Source organism: Macaca nemestrina, chromosome 19 (assembly GCF_043159975.1).
Source record: "Macaca nemestrina isolate mMacNem1 chromosome 19, mMacNem.hap1, whole genome shotgun sequence".
Lineage (NCBI taxonomy): Eukaryota > Metazoa > Chordata > Mammalia > Primates > Cercopithecidae > Macaca > Macaca nemestrina.
In genome coordinates this window covers 21520296-21533702 of record NC_092143.1, presented here as the reverse complement: position 1 = coordinate 21533702, position 13407 = coordinate 21520296, and the positions used below count along the sequence as shown (strand labels likewise).

The 13407-nt window shown below is 44.6% G+C and overlaps 1 protein-coding gene across 1 annotated transcript in view; it reads left to right on the top strand.

Annotated features, from left to right (window-relative positions):
• The first annotated feature begins 477 nt into the window (after positions 1-477).
• The window catches only part of LOC105477053 (O-acyltransferase like protein), a 76779-nt gene continuing 63849 nt past the window's right edge, over positions 478-13407 (top strand). The window contains exon 1 of the mRNA XM_011733373.2: positions 478-675. Within this exon, the coding sequence (XP_011731675.2) occupies positions 525-675 (151 nt within the window). The 5' untranslated portion in view covers positions 478-524. The remainder of the gene's footprint in view (positions 676-13407) is intronic.

The following is a 13407-nucleotide window of genomic DNA, read 5'->3' as shown; positions in this document are numbered from 1 at the left end:
GTTCAACACTCCCACGCTGATACCGCTCTCAAAGTCCAGCACATGCTTTAGCAGATGCGTACCCTATGCAGACCATCATGGAGAAGCCCTTCTTTGCTTATCATTCATCCAAACGTTTTACAAGTTCATCATCCTTCTTGGACAAAAGCCAAATATTGCCACTTAACATAGTCACTAGAATTTTGAAACCCAGAGATGTACACCAGGCCATCTAACCAGAGAAAATCCAGCATTATCCATGTTAACTGGAAATGTTAATCTGCATAACCAAAGGAAGCCAGGTGGTCAGCGGCCCTCACATCCACAGTGCTGTGTTACTCAACAATAACAAGTTGTATATAAATTGGTTTCCATGGTTTGTTCATCTTGGCTGCTTTGCAGGTGGCTGGGAGACGCAGCTTGTCTCTCTGCCTATTAAAGAGCGAGCATGTCCCATTTACCCGCAACATATCATACGCCAGTGTTTCATAAATATAAGGCTGTTTACCCAAGATGTGAGGCTTATCCTAACAGGTTAGGAGACAATGATGGGCCTGACTCTACTATTTTGCCTGCTGTCTTTTCAATTTCCTTTTGTTTTTCCTGCAAGAAACATTTCTCTGAAGTGCATGCAAGATACTGATGAATTCCTTTCTGATCTGAATTCAGTGAAGCCCAAAGAATACGCTCTAAGAAGTAAGTAGGTTTCCCTGGCCCATTGCGGAGGTGAACACAGGGCAGTGGAGGTTTGTGCTGGGAGCATTCTAGACAAACTCTTGAGAATTGAAGACACAGAACCAGAAAGGAAAGAGAAGATGAGCCTTAATTTGCATTTTGCCAGGAATCAAAAAGGGAAGAGGAATTTTTAATGTAGGAGGCTCTACGATCAGTCTAGTCAGAAGAATCTCATGAAGACCAACCTCTTAAGATGAAAGGCCAGGCATGGGGGCTCACATCTGTATCCCAGCACTTTCGGAGGCCAAGGTGGGTGGATCACTTGAGGTCAGAAGTTCGAGACCTGCCTAGCAAACATGGTAAAACCCCATCTCTACTACAAACACAAAAATTAGCCAGGTGTGGTGGTACACACCTGTAATCCCAGGTACTTGGGAGGCTGAAGCAGGAGAATCACTTGAACCTAGAAGGCAGAGGTTGCAGTGAGCAGAGATCATGTCAGCCTGGGCAATAGAGCGAGTCTTCTCAAAAAAGAAAGATGAGAATAGTTTATACACTGTATGATGCTTATTATTAACATCATTGATGTCATCAATATGGGCAACATTTCATATTGTTATATGAGATATCTTGGTTTTTTTTTTTTGAGATGGAGTCTCACTCTGTCACCCAGGCTGGAATACAATGGTGTGATCTTGGCTCACTGTAACCTCTGCCTTCTGGGTTCAAGTGATTTTCCTGCCTCAGCCTCCTGAGTAGCTGGGATTATAGGCACCTGCCACCATGCCTAATTTTTGTATTTTTAGTAGAGACGGGGTTTCACCATGTTGGTCAGGCTGGTCTCGAACTCCTGACCTCGTGATCCACCCGCCTCGGCCTCCCAAAGTGCTGGGATTACAAGCATGAGCCACTGCGCCTGGAGGGCTTCTTTTTTTAGACATTTAGTTTGCTTTTGGTAATGAGTTGCTTCCTTATTCGGGGGGAAAAGTCTTGCCCATTCTGTGCTTGATAATACATGCTAAGGAGTGTGTTAGTAAATGTGCGGGCTCACGCTAGATGGAGTGAGACTGCAGCCACACTTCTTGGCATGTGATAGAGATGGACTTCGGATGGTTAGAAGTTTGTTATTAGTTTCCCAAAATTATTCCCACAACTAAAGAGACACACACTTTCCTGCCAGAAAGTGACAAAAAATCAGATGTGTTTTCACTGGGGTAACCTCTTTTTCAGAAGAATGATTCATAGTTGATGCTGATGGGAACCACTAACAAGGAAAAACGTAAAAACTTGCTTTTCCCAAAGCCAGACAAACGAACATAGCAATTTACATTCACATTTTGAATGCACGACTAATGTACTTTGTATTGAAAAATGCTTAGTAGCATAATATCCATCGTAAAGGTAATCAAAAGCTTTCATCTGATATTTTGTAATTCAAAATAGCACATAAGACCGGGCGCGGTGGCTCACACCTGTAATCCCAGCACTTTGCGAGGCCGAGGTAAGGAGTTCAGGACCAGCCTGGCCAACATAGTGAAACCCCATCTCTACTAAAAATACAAATATCAGCCCTGCATGGTCGTGGGTGCCTATAATCCCAGCTACTTGGGAGGTTGAGTAATGAGAATCGCTTGAACCTGGGGGGTGGAGGTTGCAGTGAGCCAAGATCATGCCACTGCACTCCTGCCTGGGAGACAAGAGTGAGGCTTCATCTCAAAAAAACAAAAAACAACAAACCAAAAAACATAATTTGAAGCAGTTGCCATTCTACACGGGATTAGATGTCCGGATACTTAACGAAATAGCAAGAGAATACAAATCCAATTGATTTACTAGCCATCTTCTTCAAGCCCCATTTTGAAATTGTGTTTTGCTCCAACACTTAGTGATGTTGTAGGGAACATTCTGACAAACTGGGGCCAAATAAGCCGGCCAAGAAAATCCAGAAGGTGCCGTGGCTGGCTCAGATTCCTGGTGATGAGGTGGTGGCACATATTGTCATCATTAGTCACAGCCATGTTAACGCTCTATTTGCCTTGTAAGTTGCTCTAATCATGCACTGACCATGTTCCATCTGTGGGAGCCTGAAAATTGAAAATCTTTTAAGGTAAAAAGATTTTTCCAAGATAAATGGTTCGGGAAAGAATTGAATGATTTACCTAAGTGGATAGATGACTTAATTTATTGTAACAGATGAATACAATACTTGGTAGTTTTTTAAACTGATTTTCATTCTAATGTACCAGAAAATACTTGGCATTGTTGCTCTGACATTTTGCCTGAGATTTTTGAGCACAGCATGTCGTTCTGACCTTAGTTCTCAGTTTGGTTTTCCTGGCAGTCATGTGGATGGAAAAAGAATAAGAGGCACTGGTGAGTGAGTACTTTAATACAGTAGGCATCATTCCGAGGCTTGGGCGGGAGCGGTGCCATTTAGTTCTAGCAGCCACTATGCGGGGGAGGACAGTGTTAGTATCATCTCTTTTATAAAAGAGGAAATGGAGCCACAGAAATGCAAAGTATCCTGCCTGCAGTGGTAGAAATAAGATTTGAGCTCACATCGTCCAATTCCTGAGTCTGCACTTTTAATCGTTGAATAAAATAAGCAATAACAGGGCCGGGCACAGTGGCTCACGCCTGTAACCCCAGCACTTTGGGAGGCTGAGGCAAGTGGATTGCTTGAGCTCAGGAGTTTGAGACTAGCCTGGCCAACATGGTGAAACCCGTCTCTACTAAAAATTAAGACGTTAGTCTGGTGTGGTGGCACATGCCTGTAGTCCCAGCTGCTCAGGAGGCTGAGGTAGGAGGATTGCTTGAACATGGGAGGCGGAGGTTGCAGAGAGCCAAGATTGCTCCACTGCACTCCAGCCTGGGTGACAGAGCAAGACTCTGTCTCAATAAAATAAAATAAAATAAGCCACAAGAGAAACAAGAAAAACAAAATAAAACCCAGCAGCAAAAAGAGTGAAGCAGAGCTACACATATGGATCACATGGAAATAACATCAAGAAGAAAAAAACAAGCTGTAGGAATTTATATACATATGTAAGTTTAAACAAATGCAATTTAAGGTGCTGTCTTGCTCTATGTGGTTCTGCATATGTAGTACAAATATTCAGAAATGCATGAGAATGATAACCTCCAAATTCAGTCCAGGGCTAGCCTTGGTGGGGATGCAATTAGGAACACACATTTCAAATGATTGGTCAAGTTTTATTTTTTAAGCTGGGTAGTGGGAACATAGGCACTTGTTTTATTGTTTATGACTTTTTAATGTATTAAATATTGCATAATAGCCTTTTTTTTTTGAGACAGAGTTTCACTCTTGTCACCCAGGTTAGAGTGCAATGGCGTTATCTCTGCATCTCTGCCTCCCGGATTCAAGTGATTCTCCTGCCTCAACCTCCCAAGTAGCTGGGATTACAGGCATGCGCCACCACACCCGGCTAATTTTTGCATTTTTAGTAGAAACGGGGTTTCGCCATGTTGGACAGTCTGATCTCGAACTCCTGACCTCAAGAGATCTGCCCACCTCGGCCTCCTGAAGTGCTAGGATTACAGGCATAAGCCACCATGCCCAGCTGCGTGATGGCATTTTTAAATGCCACTTCCAATCCCCAAACACGAAGATTGTGGCAGGCATGGGCTGTATAGGAGCTTGGATAATGGGCCAGGGCCGGCGGAATAAGGTGGAGAGAGAGTCCTTGAGTCATGGCTGTTCTAGAACAGGAGAGAGACTGATATTTAGAGACACTTAATCCAGCAGTGGGTAAGATAGATTAAAGGGGGCAGCCATGGTAGGAAACACTGTAGTAATCTAACTCTAAAAGGAGGCTCCGTTTCAAACTTTCCACCATCTTTTTCCATTTGCTTTCTAACATTCTCATGTCCACCATCCTTACAGAAATAAAATCCACCAAATACTTTCGTATGCTTTGGTTTTGCCACCCTCCTGGATCTTGGGGTTTTATTTTATGTCCCTTTTTACTGCTACAGTCCTCAGCTAGCGTTCTGGTCTGCTTCTGGTTTTGTTGCTGTTGTTTTAAACTCCGTAAACCTCAGAAGTCCTACATTCAACCTCTTATCACATACAAAAACCATATCCAGGCCAGGCACAGTGGCTCATGCCTGTAATCCCAGTACTTTGAGAGGCCCAGGCAGGCAGATCACCTGAGGTCAGGAGTTCAAGAGCAACCTGGCCAACATCGTGAAGCCCCATCTTTACTAAAAATACAAAAATTAGCCAGGCGTGGTGGTGGGCACCTGTAATCCTGGCTACTTGGGAGGCTGAAGCAGGAGAGTTGCTTGAACCCAGGAGGCAGAGGTTGCAGTGAGCTGAGATCACTCCATTGCACTCCAACCTGGGTGACAAGAGCGAAACTGCATCTCAAAAACAAAACACAACAAAAACCACATCCCAAAAGATCACTGGTATCCTCTCTCCTGATTATTTTAAATGTTCTTTCTCCTTGATGTCTACAAAGAGTCAAACTCGGTAAAATACTTGAAGGGATTTATTCTAAGCCAAAATGAGTGACTGATGTCCTGTGACACAGCCCCAGGAGATCCTGAGAACATATGCCCAGGTGGTCAGACTGCAGGTTGGTACATTTCAGGGAGATATGAGACATCAGTCAACACATGTAAGATGTGTATTGGTTTGGTCTGAAAAGGCAGGACAACTGGAAGGGGGTGGGGTGGCTTCTAGGTCATAGGCGGATTCAAAGCTCTTCCTATTGGCAATTGGTTGAAAGAGTTTATCTAAAGACCTAGAATCCATAGAAGGAAGTGTATGGGTTAAGATAAGGGATTATGGAGACCTAGGTTATTATGCAGATGAAGCCTCCAGGTAATAAGCTTCAGAGACAATAGATTGTCAATGTCTCTTATCAGACTTAAGTCTCCTCTATCAGTCTTATGTTAACACTGGCCAGTTGTGCCTGAATTCTGACAGGGAGGAGGGTATAATGAGGGATGTCCCCCCTCCCTTCCCATTGTGGCCTGAACTAGTTTTTCAGGTTAACTTTGGAATGCCTTTGGCTGAAAGGAAGGGTGCATTCAGATGGTTGGGGGTCTTAGAATCGTATTTTTGGTTTACATTAACCACCATGGAATGAGCTGCCTTCCTCTTTCTTCATACTTGTCTATTTCTATTACAATTCAGGGTTGGTCCCTGTCTGGGCTGTCCTTCTATGTTGATAATTGGTCTCTTTTCTCCTTCTCTTTCTCTCTCTGCCTGACCCCCTGAACCTTCCCACAGGCACTTTGTTCCTTTCCTTATTGTACTTCTCTTGTAAACGAATCAAGGTTTAGAGACAGGATACTAAGCAGTGGAAATTGTGCTAGGCTGGCAATAAGGCCTGGGACCACCTCCTGGTTAGGCCAATCACCAGCTGCGTGGCCTCACCCAAGCCACATCACCTTGTTTCACACACTGCCTTTAACAAGGTTCCTCACCTGTAAATGGCCAGGCTGTGTACTCAATTCTGGAAATCTACAGCAACTTTAAAGGATTCCAACCAAACCCTCATGACACATAGTTTACCTATAACAAACCTGCACATATACCCAGAACCTAAAATAAAGGACTTCTGACTCTTAAGCCCAGTAGTGTGCTACAGACAGTCTGTGCTGGCTTGAGAGTGCCAATTGTTAAGTGTCAAGGTGGTTGTTAAATATAATTATTTTTAGGGGGTAACACGCAAATTTACAATTAAATTATATTAAGAACGAAAGTAATAGATTTTTTTTTTTTTTGAGACTGAGTCACTCTGTCACCCAGGCTGGAGTACAGTGGGGCAATCTTGGCTCACTGCAGCCTCCCCCTCCTGGGTTCAAGCAATTCTCCTGCCTCAGCCTTCTGAGCAGCTGGGATTACAGGTGTGCACTGCCATACCTGGCCAATGTTTGTATTTTTAGTAGAGATGGGGTTTCACCAAGTTGGTCAGGCTGTTCTCAAACTCCTGACCTCAGGTGATCTGCCCACCTTGGCCTCCCAAAGTGCTGAGATTACAGGTGTAAGCCACCATGCCCAGCCCAAAAGTAATAAATATTCAAAACTCATCACTTCCTAATTATTTTACTACATTAAAAAAAAATCTATGTCTTATGTTAACGCTGGCCGGTTGTGCCGGGTACAGGCTGGGTACAGTGGCTCACGCCTGTAATCCCAGCACTTTGGGAGGCTGAGGTGGGTGGATCACGAGGTCAGGAGATTGAGACTATCCTGGCCAACATGGTGAAACCCCGTCTGTATTAAAAATACAAAAGTTAGCTGGGTGTGGTGGCATGTGCCTGTAATCCCAACTACTCAGGAGGCTGAGGCAGGAGAATCGCTTGCACCTGGGAGGCGGAGGTTGCAAAGAGCCAAAATTGCACCACTGCACTCCAGCCTGGCGACAGAGTGAGACTGTCAAAATAAAAAAGAAAAAAAAAAAAATCTATCTGTATTCTTAAAGCTCTTTACAGCTCTCGTGTCTGTATAGTGGAAGTCACTGCTGTGCTACTGTGCGTGGCCTTCTAAGTTCGTGTTCAAGGACGTCACCTTGAGAGCTGGGAGTCAGCCACGGGGGCCTGTCTTCATCAGGAAAGTCAGCAATAGCTGTAAGTCAGGGCTTGATTTATTGTTTTATTGTCTAGACTGAGGAAATTGATGGATAAAATCTTGAGTGCAAATTAGAAGTGTGTAATGTCTAACCATTACATTATGAATAGCACAAAAAGATAAGGAAGTATCTTCAGTACTCCAACTGTCATAAAATTCAGCAAAAAATTTGCTCACATCATGGACAAATAAGTTCTGACATACATCTTCCTTGTTTCACGTCGGTATTACTCATTAACGTGAATGAAAATATCAACATTCATGTGGGACGATACTTAGTCAGCTGAAACCATAGATTGGCTACGGACACAAGAGTTGGGTAAAAATCAATGAAAGTATTCTGAGAGAATCAATTCATTATACGTGGAATTGATACTAAGGACGTCATTATTATACTACAGGCTTCATTATTTGTAATTTGTGTATGTTATAGGCTGACTTGTGTTTCCCTCAAATTCATATGTTTAAGTCCCAGTATGTCAGGATGGGATTCTATTTGGAGACAGGGTCTTTGAAGAGATAATTGGGCCAGACTTGGTGATTCACACCTGTAATCCCAGCTCTTTGGGAGGCCGAGGTGGGAGGATTGCTTGAGCCCAGGAGTTCAAGACCAGCCTGGGCAACAGGGCTAAACTATCTCTACAAAAAATACAGAAATTTAGCTGGGCATGGTGGCACATGCCTGTAATCTCGGCTGCCCAGGAGTCTAAGGTGGGGGGATCACCTGAGCCTGGGAGTTCGAGGCTACAGAGAGCTGTGATTGTGGCACTGTATTCCAGCCTGGGTGACAGAGTAAGACCCTATCTCAAAAAAAAATAAAAAAATTAAAAAAAAAAGATTATTAAGCCCAGATGAGATGAGTTGGGGTGGGGGTTGCCTTAACCAATAACTGGTGCCCCTTATAAGAAAAGGTGCTTGGGACATAGACATACATGGAGGGAAGACCACATGGGGACACAAGAAGACGGTCTCCTAGAGGATAAGGAGAGAGGCCTCTGAAGCAGCCAACCCTGCCAGTGCCTTGATCTCAGGCATACAGCCTCCAGAACTGGCAGAAATGAATTCCTGTTGTTGAAGCCACCCAGTCTGTGGTACTTCATTATGGCAGCCCTAGCGAATGAATCCAGCGTCCCACACGGTTTTTATATCAGCGTAATCGATACTAATCCCCACCTGGTGAGTGTTACAGCTTGAACGTGTCTTCCCAAAAGATATGTGAAAACCATAACCCCCTGGTTCCTGTGAATGTTAAGTTACTTGGAAATAAGGTCTTTGCAGATATGTAACGGGAGGTAATAGTAGATTAGGGTAGGCCCTAATCCCATTATTGGTGTCCTTATAAAAGGGAAATTTGGACACAGACACAGAGGGAGAACGTTCCATAAGGATGGAGAAGAGATTGGGGTGATGCCTCCGGGCCTAGGGTTTCTGGCAACCTCTAGAAGCTAGGAGAGCATGAAACTGGTTCTTCCTCGGAGCCTCTGAAGGGAACCAATGCTGCTCAGCCCTTGATTTCAGATTTCTAGTCCCTAGAACTATGAGATAATACATCTCTGTTGTTTTAAGCCACCCAGTGTGTGGAAAATTCTGGAGACAGTACTAGCAAACTAATACAAAGAACTACGAATTAACACCTCTCAAATGCACTCTAGAATCAAAAGCATGTATTTATCATCCAGAATGGAGAGAAAAAAAAAAAAAGTAAAGCACTGTGCCTCGGGTAGGTCCAGGGACTCATTTTCCTTGAGATGTAGCAGAGCTTTTTTTTTTTTTTTTTGAGGAGTCTCACTCTGTCACCAGGCTACAGTGCAGTTGCACGATCTCAGCTCACTGCAACCTCTACCTCACCGGTTCAAGTGATTCTCCTGCCTCAGCCTCCCGAGTAAGCTGAGACTACAGGTGCACACCAACACACCTGGCTCATTTTTGTATTTTTTCTGATAGAGATGGGTTTTGCCGTGTTGGCCAGGCTGGTCTTGAACTCCTGACCTCAGGTGATCTGCCTGCCTTGGCTTCCCAACATGCTGGGATTACAGGTGTGAGCCACTGTGCCTCACCCCAGAGCACTTTCTTAAAGTGCAACCAGCCCATGTGTGTCTACAGCAAAGAACTTGCAGGGGAAGCTACTGATGTGGAATTTTAACTTCCCTCAGCAGATCTCAGCTCCTCCCCAGGTTTCACGTGATTGCTGCATTTTGCTGCACTTGATTCCTCTGGGACAGAATGATGAGGGAGGAAGGGAGGCCTCAGGATCCCAAGCAGCCTGCTGGGCTTTTCATTTCCTGTTTCTCTAATCTCATCACATTCTTGAAAATTTCCCCAAGCAGCTACTTTTGCTCTGAGACTTTAACCCTTTAAGTCCCTCTTCCCTGGTTCCTATACCAAGTCCTGAGCCCACCCTATTGGCCAGAGTACTGAGCTTCCTACTCGGGTCACCTGCTGCCTTTGGATTCCACGTTTCCCTCCTGGAATGCTTATTTCATGTCTCTTGTCCGTGTGCCTCATCTTCTCTCCTGGAAGCCAAGGCCACAGCTGATGCCTTGTCGGAGGCAGGGGTCTGCAGGCAGACACTGAATGGACTAGCACCCATCACAGGCCCCTGGCCGAGCCTGGGTCCCCTGTCACCAGGGCAGATCTGGTCATCTTGATTTTCAGTCTCTGAATATTGCCTCTTTTCCCACCCAGCTGTTAGTCTGAAGGGCATTTTACTCAAGGCCAGACCCTCTCCTGATGCCAGAGCAAGGGACAGAAAAGATGCTGAAATGAAGCAAATGTTAAGGTAAAGGGTGAAACTGGGCTTCACTGAAATTCTGGGTTCACTGGATGCCAAATAGCCATGCTGCAGTAGACTGAAACACGGTCCCCCAAAAGACATCCCAATTCCCAGAGCCTGGGAATATTACCTTATATGGAAACAGGGTCCTTGCAGAAGTGATTAAATTAAGGATCTTAAAATGTGGGGGTTGTCCTGGATTATCCAGGTGGGCCCTAAATGCAGCCCCATGTATCCTTAGAAGAGAGTGACAGGCCGGGCATGGTGGCTCACGCTGGTAATCCCACACTTTGGGAGGCTGAGGCAGGTGGATCACTGAAGGTCAAGAGTTCGAAACCAGTCTGGCCAACGTGGTGAAACCTCGTCTTTACTATAAATACAAAAATTAGCCAGGCATGGTGGCAGGTGCTTGTAATCCCAGCTACTTGGGAGGCTGAGGCAGGAGAATTGCTTGAAACTGAAAGGTAGAAGTTGGAGTGAGCTGAGATCGTGCCACTGCACTCCAGCCTGGGTGACAGTGAGACTTCATCTCAAGAAAAAAAAAAAAAGGGGGGGGGGAGACAGGAGGAAATATGCATCCACCACACATGCACACGGAGACGATGTGGCCGCAGAGGCAGAGTTTGGAATGCTGTGGCCACAATCCAAGGGAGGCCGGCAGCTGGAGGAAGCAAAGAACAGATTCTTCCCTGAAGCCTCCACAAGGAGTGCAGCCCTTGCTAACACCTTGGTTTCAGTCCAGTCATATTTATTTTGGATTTCTGGCCTCCAGAACTGTGAGAAAATAACTTTCTATAGTTTTAAGCTATGAAATCTGTGGTAATTGTTACAGCAGCCACAAGAAATTAATATGCATGCTATTCTTGTTCTTTTGGTCTAAGATTAATAGCCGACCAGACACAAGGGGGACTGCCAGGAGGTGTCTGCTAAGAGCCTGTCTCGGGAACTAGGCTGTGAAATGGAGAGCACATTCAGCTCTTTTACCACAAGGAAATCTCTGGCACCTGCTAGTTAGCATTTTACCTGCATGCCCTGTATCGTCAACTGTAAGGCAAGGACTATTCTTATTTTCAAAAATCTCCAATGTAACACAGCAATCTGGTAGGTGCTTAATAAAAGCTTGAACGACATAATTCCTTTCAGGATTTGTTTCTGGCCTAGCATTCCAGAAGCTTCCACTGCCTTCAACTTCATGATGTCAACACATCATATTTAAAAACTTAAGACTGTAGACCAAGGTCTCCTTTTTCCTCTATTCAAACCCAGAAATTAATCAGCTGTGCATTTTAATATCCACATTTCATTGCCACCAAGTGAGAAAGAAAATTTGCCTGCCAATTAGCACAGAATTGAAACAAGTTGTTTTTAATCTTTTGAAAATGAAACTTGGAACAACTGCCATATGATTTGAAGTAGCAGGTGCGATTAATCATTCATTTATTCTATTTCTCCCTCCCATGACAATCACAATGTATTTTGATTTGGAGGGTGCCCGTGCCCTGGCATCTCTTAGGTTCTTGACAGAAGCTAATTAAGGATTAGTTTGGAAAAGAGCAACTTGTCCATTTGAATTCATACTCAGAAAGGAAGCAAATGCAATTTGAAAATTTGCATGGCACAAAATATGAGCTCAGCTAGACAACTGCAAATGCAATCAGCTTAGAAAGCAAATACCAACTGGAAAGAAAACTAGAATTTAACCTTCTCAAATGAAGAATGGGATATTCTTCATGTGCCCTTCAGGGTTTCCCTAAGGAGGGAGACAGCCTCAGTTTTGACATCTCTTTTGTTCCTGTCTCCTTCAAGGCTTATGGTTCCAGACCCTTTCTTACACTTCAGGCTACAGAGTTGGGGCTACTCCATGATGGAAAAGAGGATTTGAAAATCATTTAGTCTGTTATAGGCTGGGTGTGGTGGCTCACGCCTGTAATCCCAGCACTTAGGGAGGCCGAGGCAGGTGGATCACCTGAGGTCAGTAGTTTGACACCAGCCTGGCCAACATGGTGAAACCTCATTTCTACTAAAAATACGAAAATTAACCGGGTGTGGTGGTGCATGTCTGTAATCCCAGCTACTTGGGAGGCTGAAGCACGAAAGTCGCTTGAACCCAGGAAGCAGAGGTTGCAGTGAGCCGAGATTGTGCCACTGCACTCCAGCCTGGGTGACAGCAAGATTCTGTCTCAAAAAAAAAAAAAAAAAAAAATTAGTCTGTTACAGTAAACGCATCCAGTTTAATTGTTTTGTTTTTCTGACACAAAGAGACTTCAAAATGTCTCTGTGGAGCTGGATTTTGGGCATTTGAACTTAAATTTTTTTTTTTTTTTTTTTTTTTTTTTTTTTTTTTTTGAGACGGAGTCTCACGCTGTTGCCCAGGCTGGAGTGCAGTGGCGCGATCTCAGCTCACTGCAAGCTCCGCCTCCCGGGTTCACGCCATTCTCCTGCCTCAGCCTCCTGAGTAGCTGGGACTACAGGCGCCCGCCACCGCGCCCGGCTAATTTTTTGTATTTTTAGTAGAGACGGGATTTCACTGTGGTCTCGATCTCCTGACCTTGTGATCCGCCCACCTCGGCCTCCCAAAGTGCTGGGATTACGGGATTACAGGCTTGAGCCACCGCGCCCGGCCGAACTTAAATTTTTTTAAGTTTAATTTGATTCAGCAAATGTTCATTGAGCTCCTGCTCTGAGAGATACATGAAGACATAGCGCCTCCTCCCTCCCCTCACCGTGGGAGACACGTACACAATGTCAACCTACCTTTTAGTGTGACATGTAAGCAAGAATCTGGAATGCTTCTTAGGGAAGAGCATCCTTCAGTAGACTTAAAGGATGATTCAACATTTGCCAGGCAGATGGAAAGGGGAACATTCCACGCTTAAAGACAGTGTCGCCTGTGTGCGTTCTGTATCTTGGAGCAGAGGAAATGAGCGTGGGTTGGGAGGATGAGCCCAAAGGGGCAAGTCAGGTCACGAAGGGCCTTTTAAACCATACTCAGGAGTCTGGAATTAATCCTCAAAGTCAGAGCAGGCAAGCCTGGCTGCTCATTACAATCACCTGGGACATTTTGAAAAAACAATTAAAGCTCAAGCCTCACCCCTGACCAATTAAGTCATTCTTTGTCGGGGTGGAGCCTGGGTGTATTTTTTTTTTTTTTTAATGTCTCAGGTGATTCGAATGCCCACCAGAATTCCCGCCAGAGCTGAGAATCACAGCCGTAGCTAAGAGGTCTGCAAAGCTTTTCCCTAAAGGGCCTGATAGTAAATATTTTCAGCTTTGTCAGCGAGACGGTCTCTCTTACAGCTACTCACCCTGCCATTTTGTGGGAAAGCAGCTCTGACAATATGTAAATGAATGAGCATGGCCCTATTAAAAATAAACT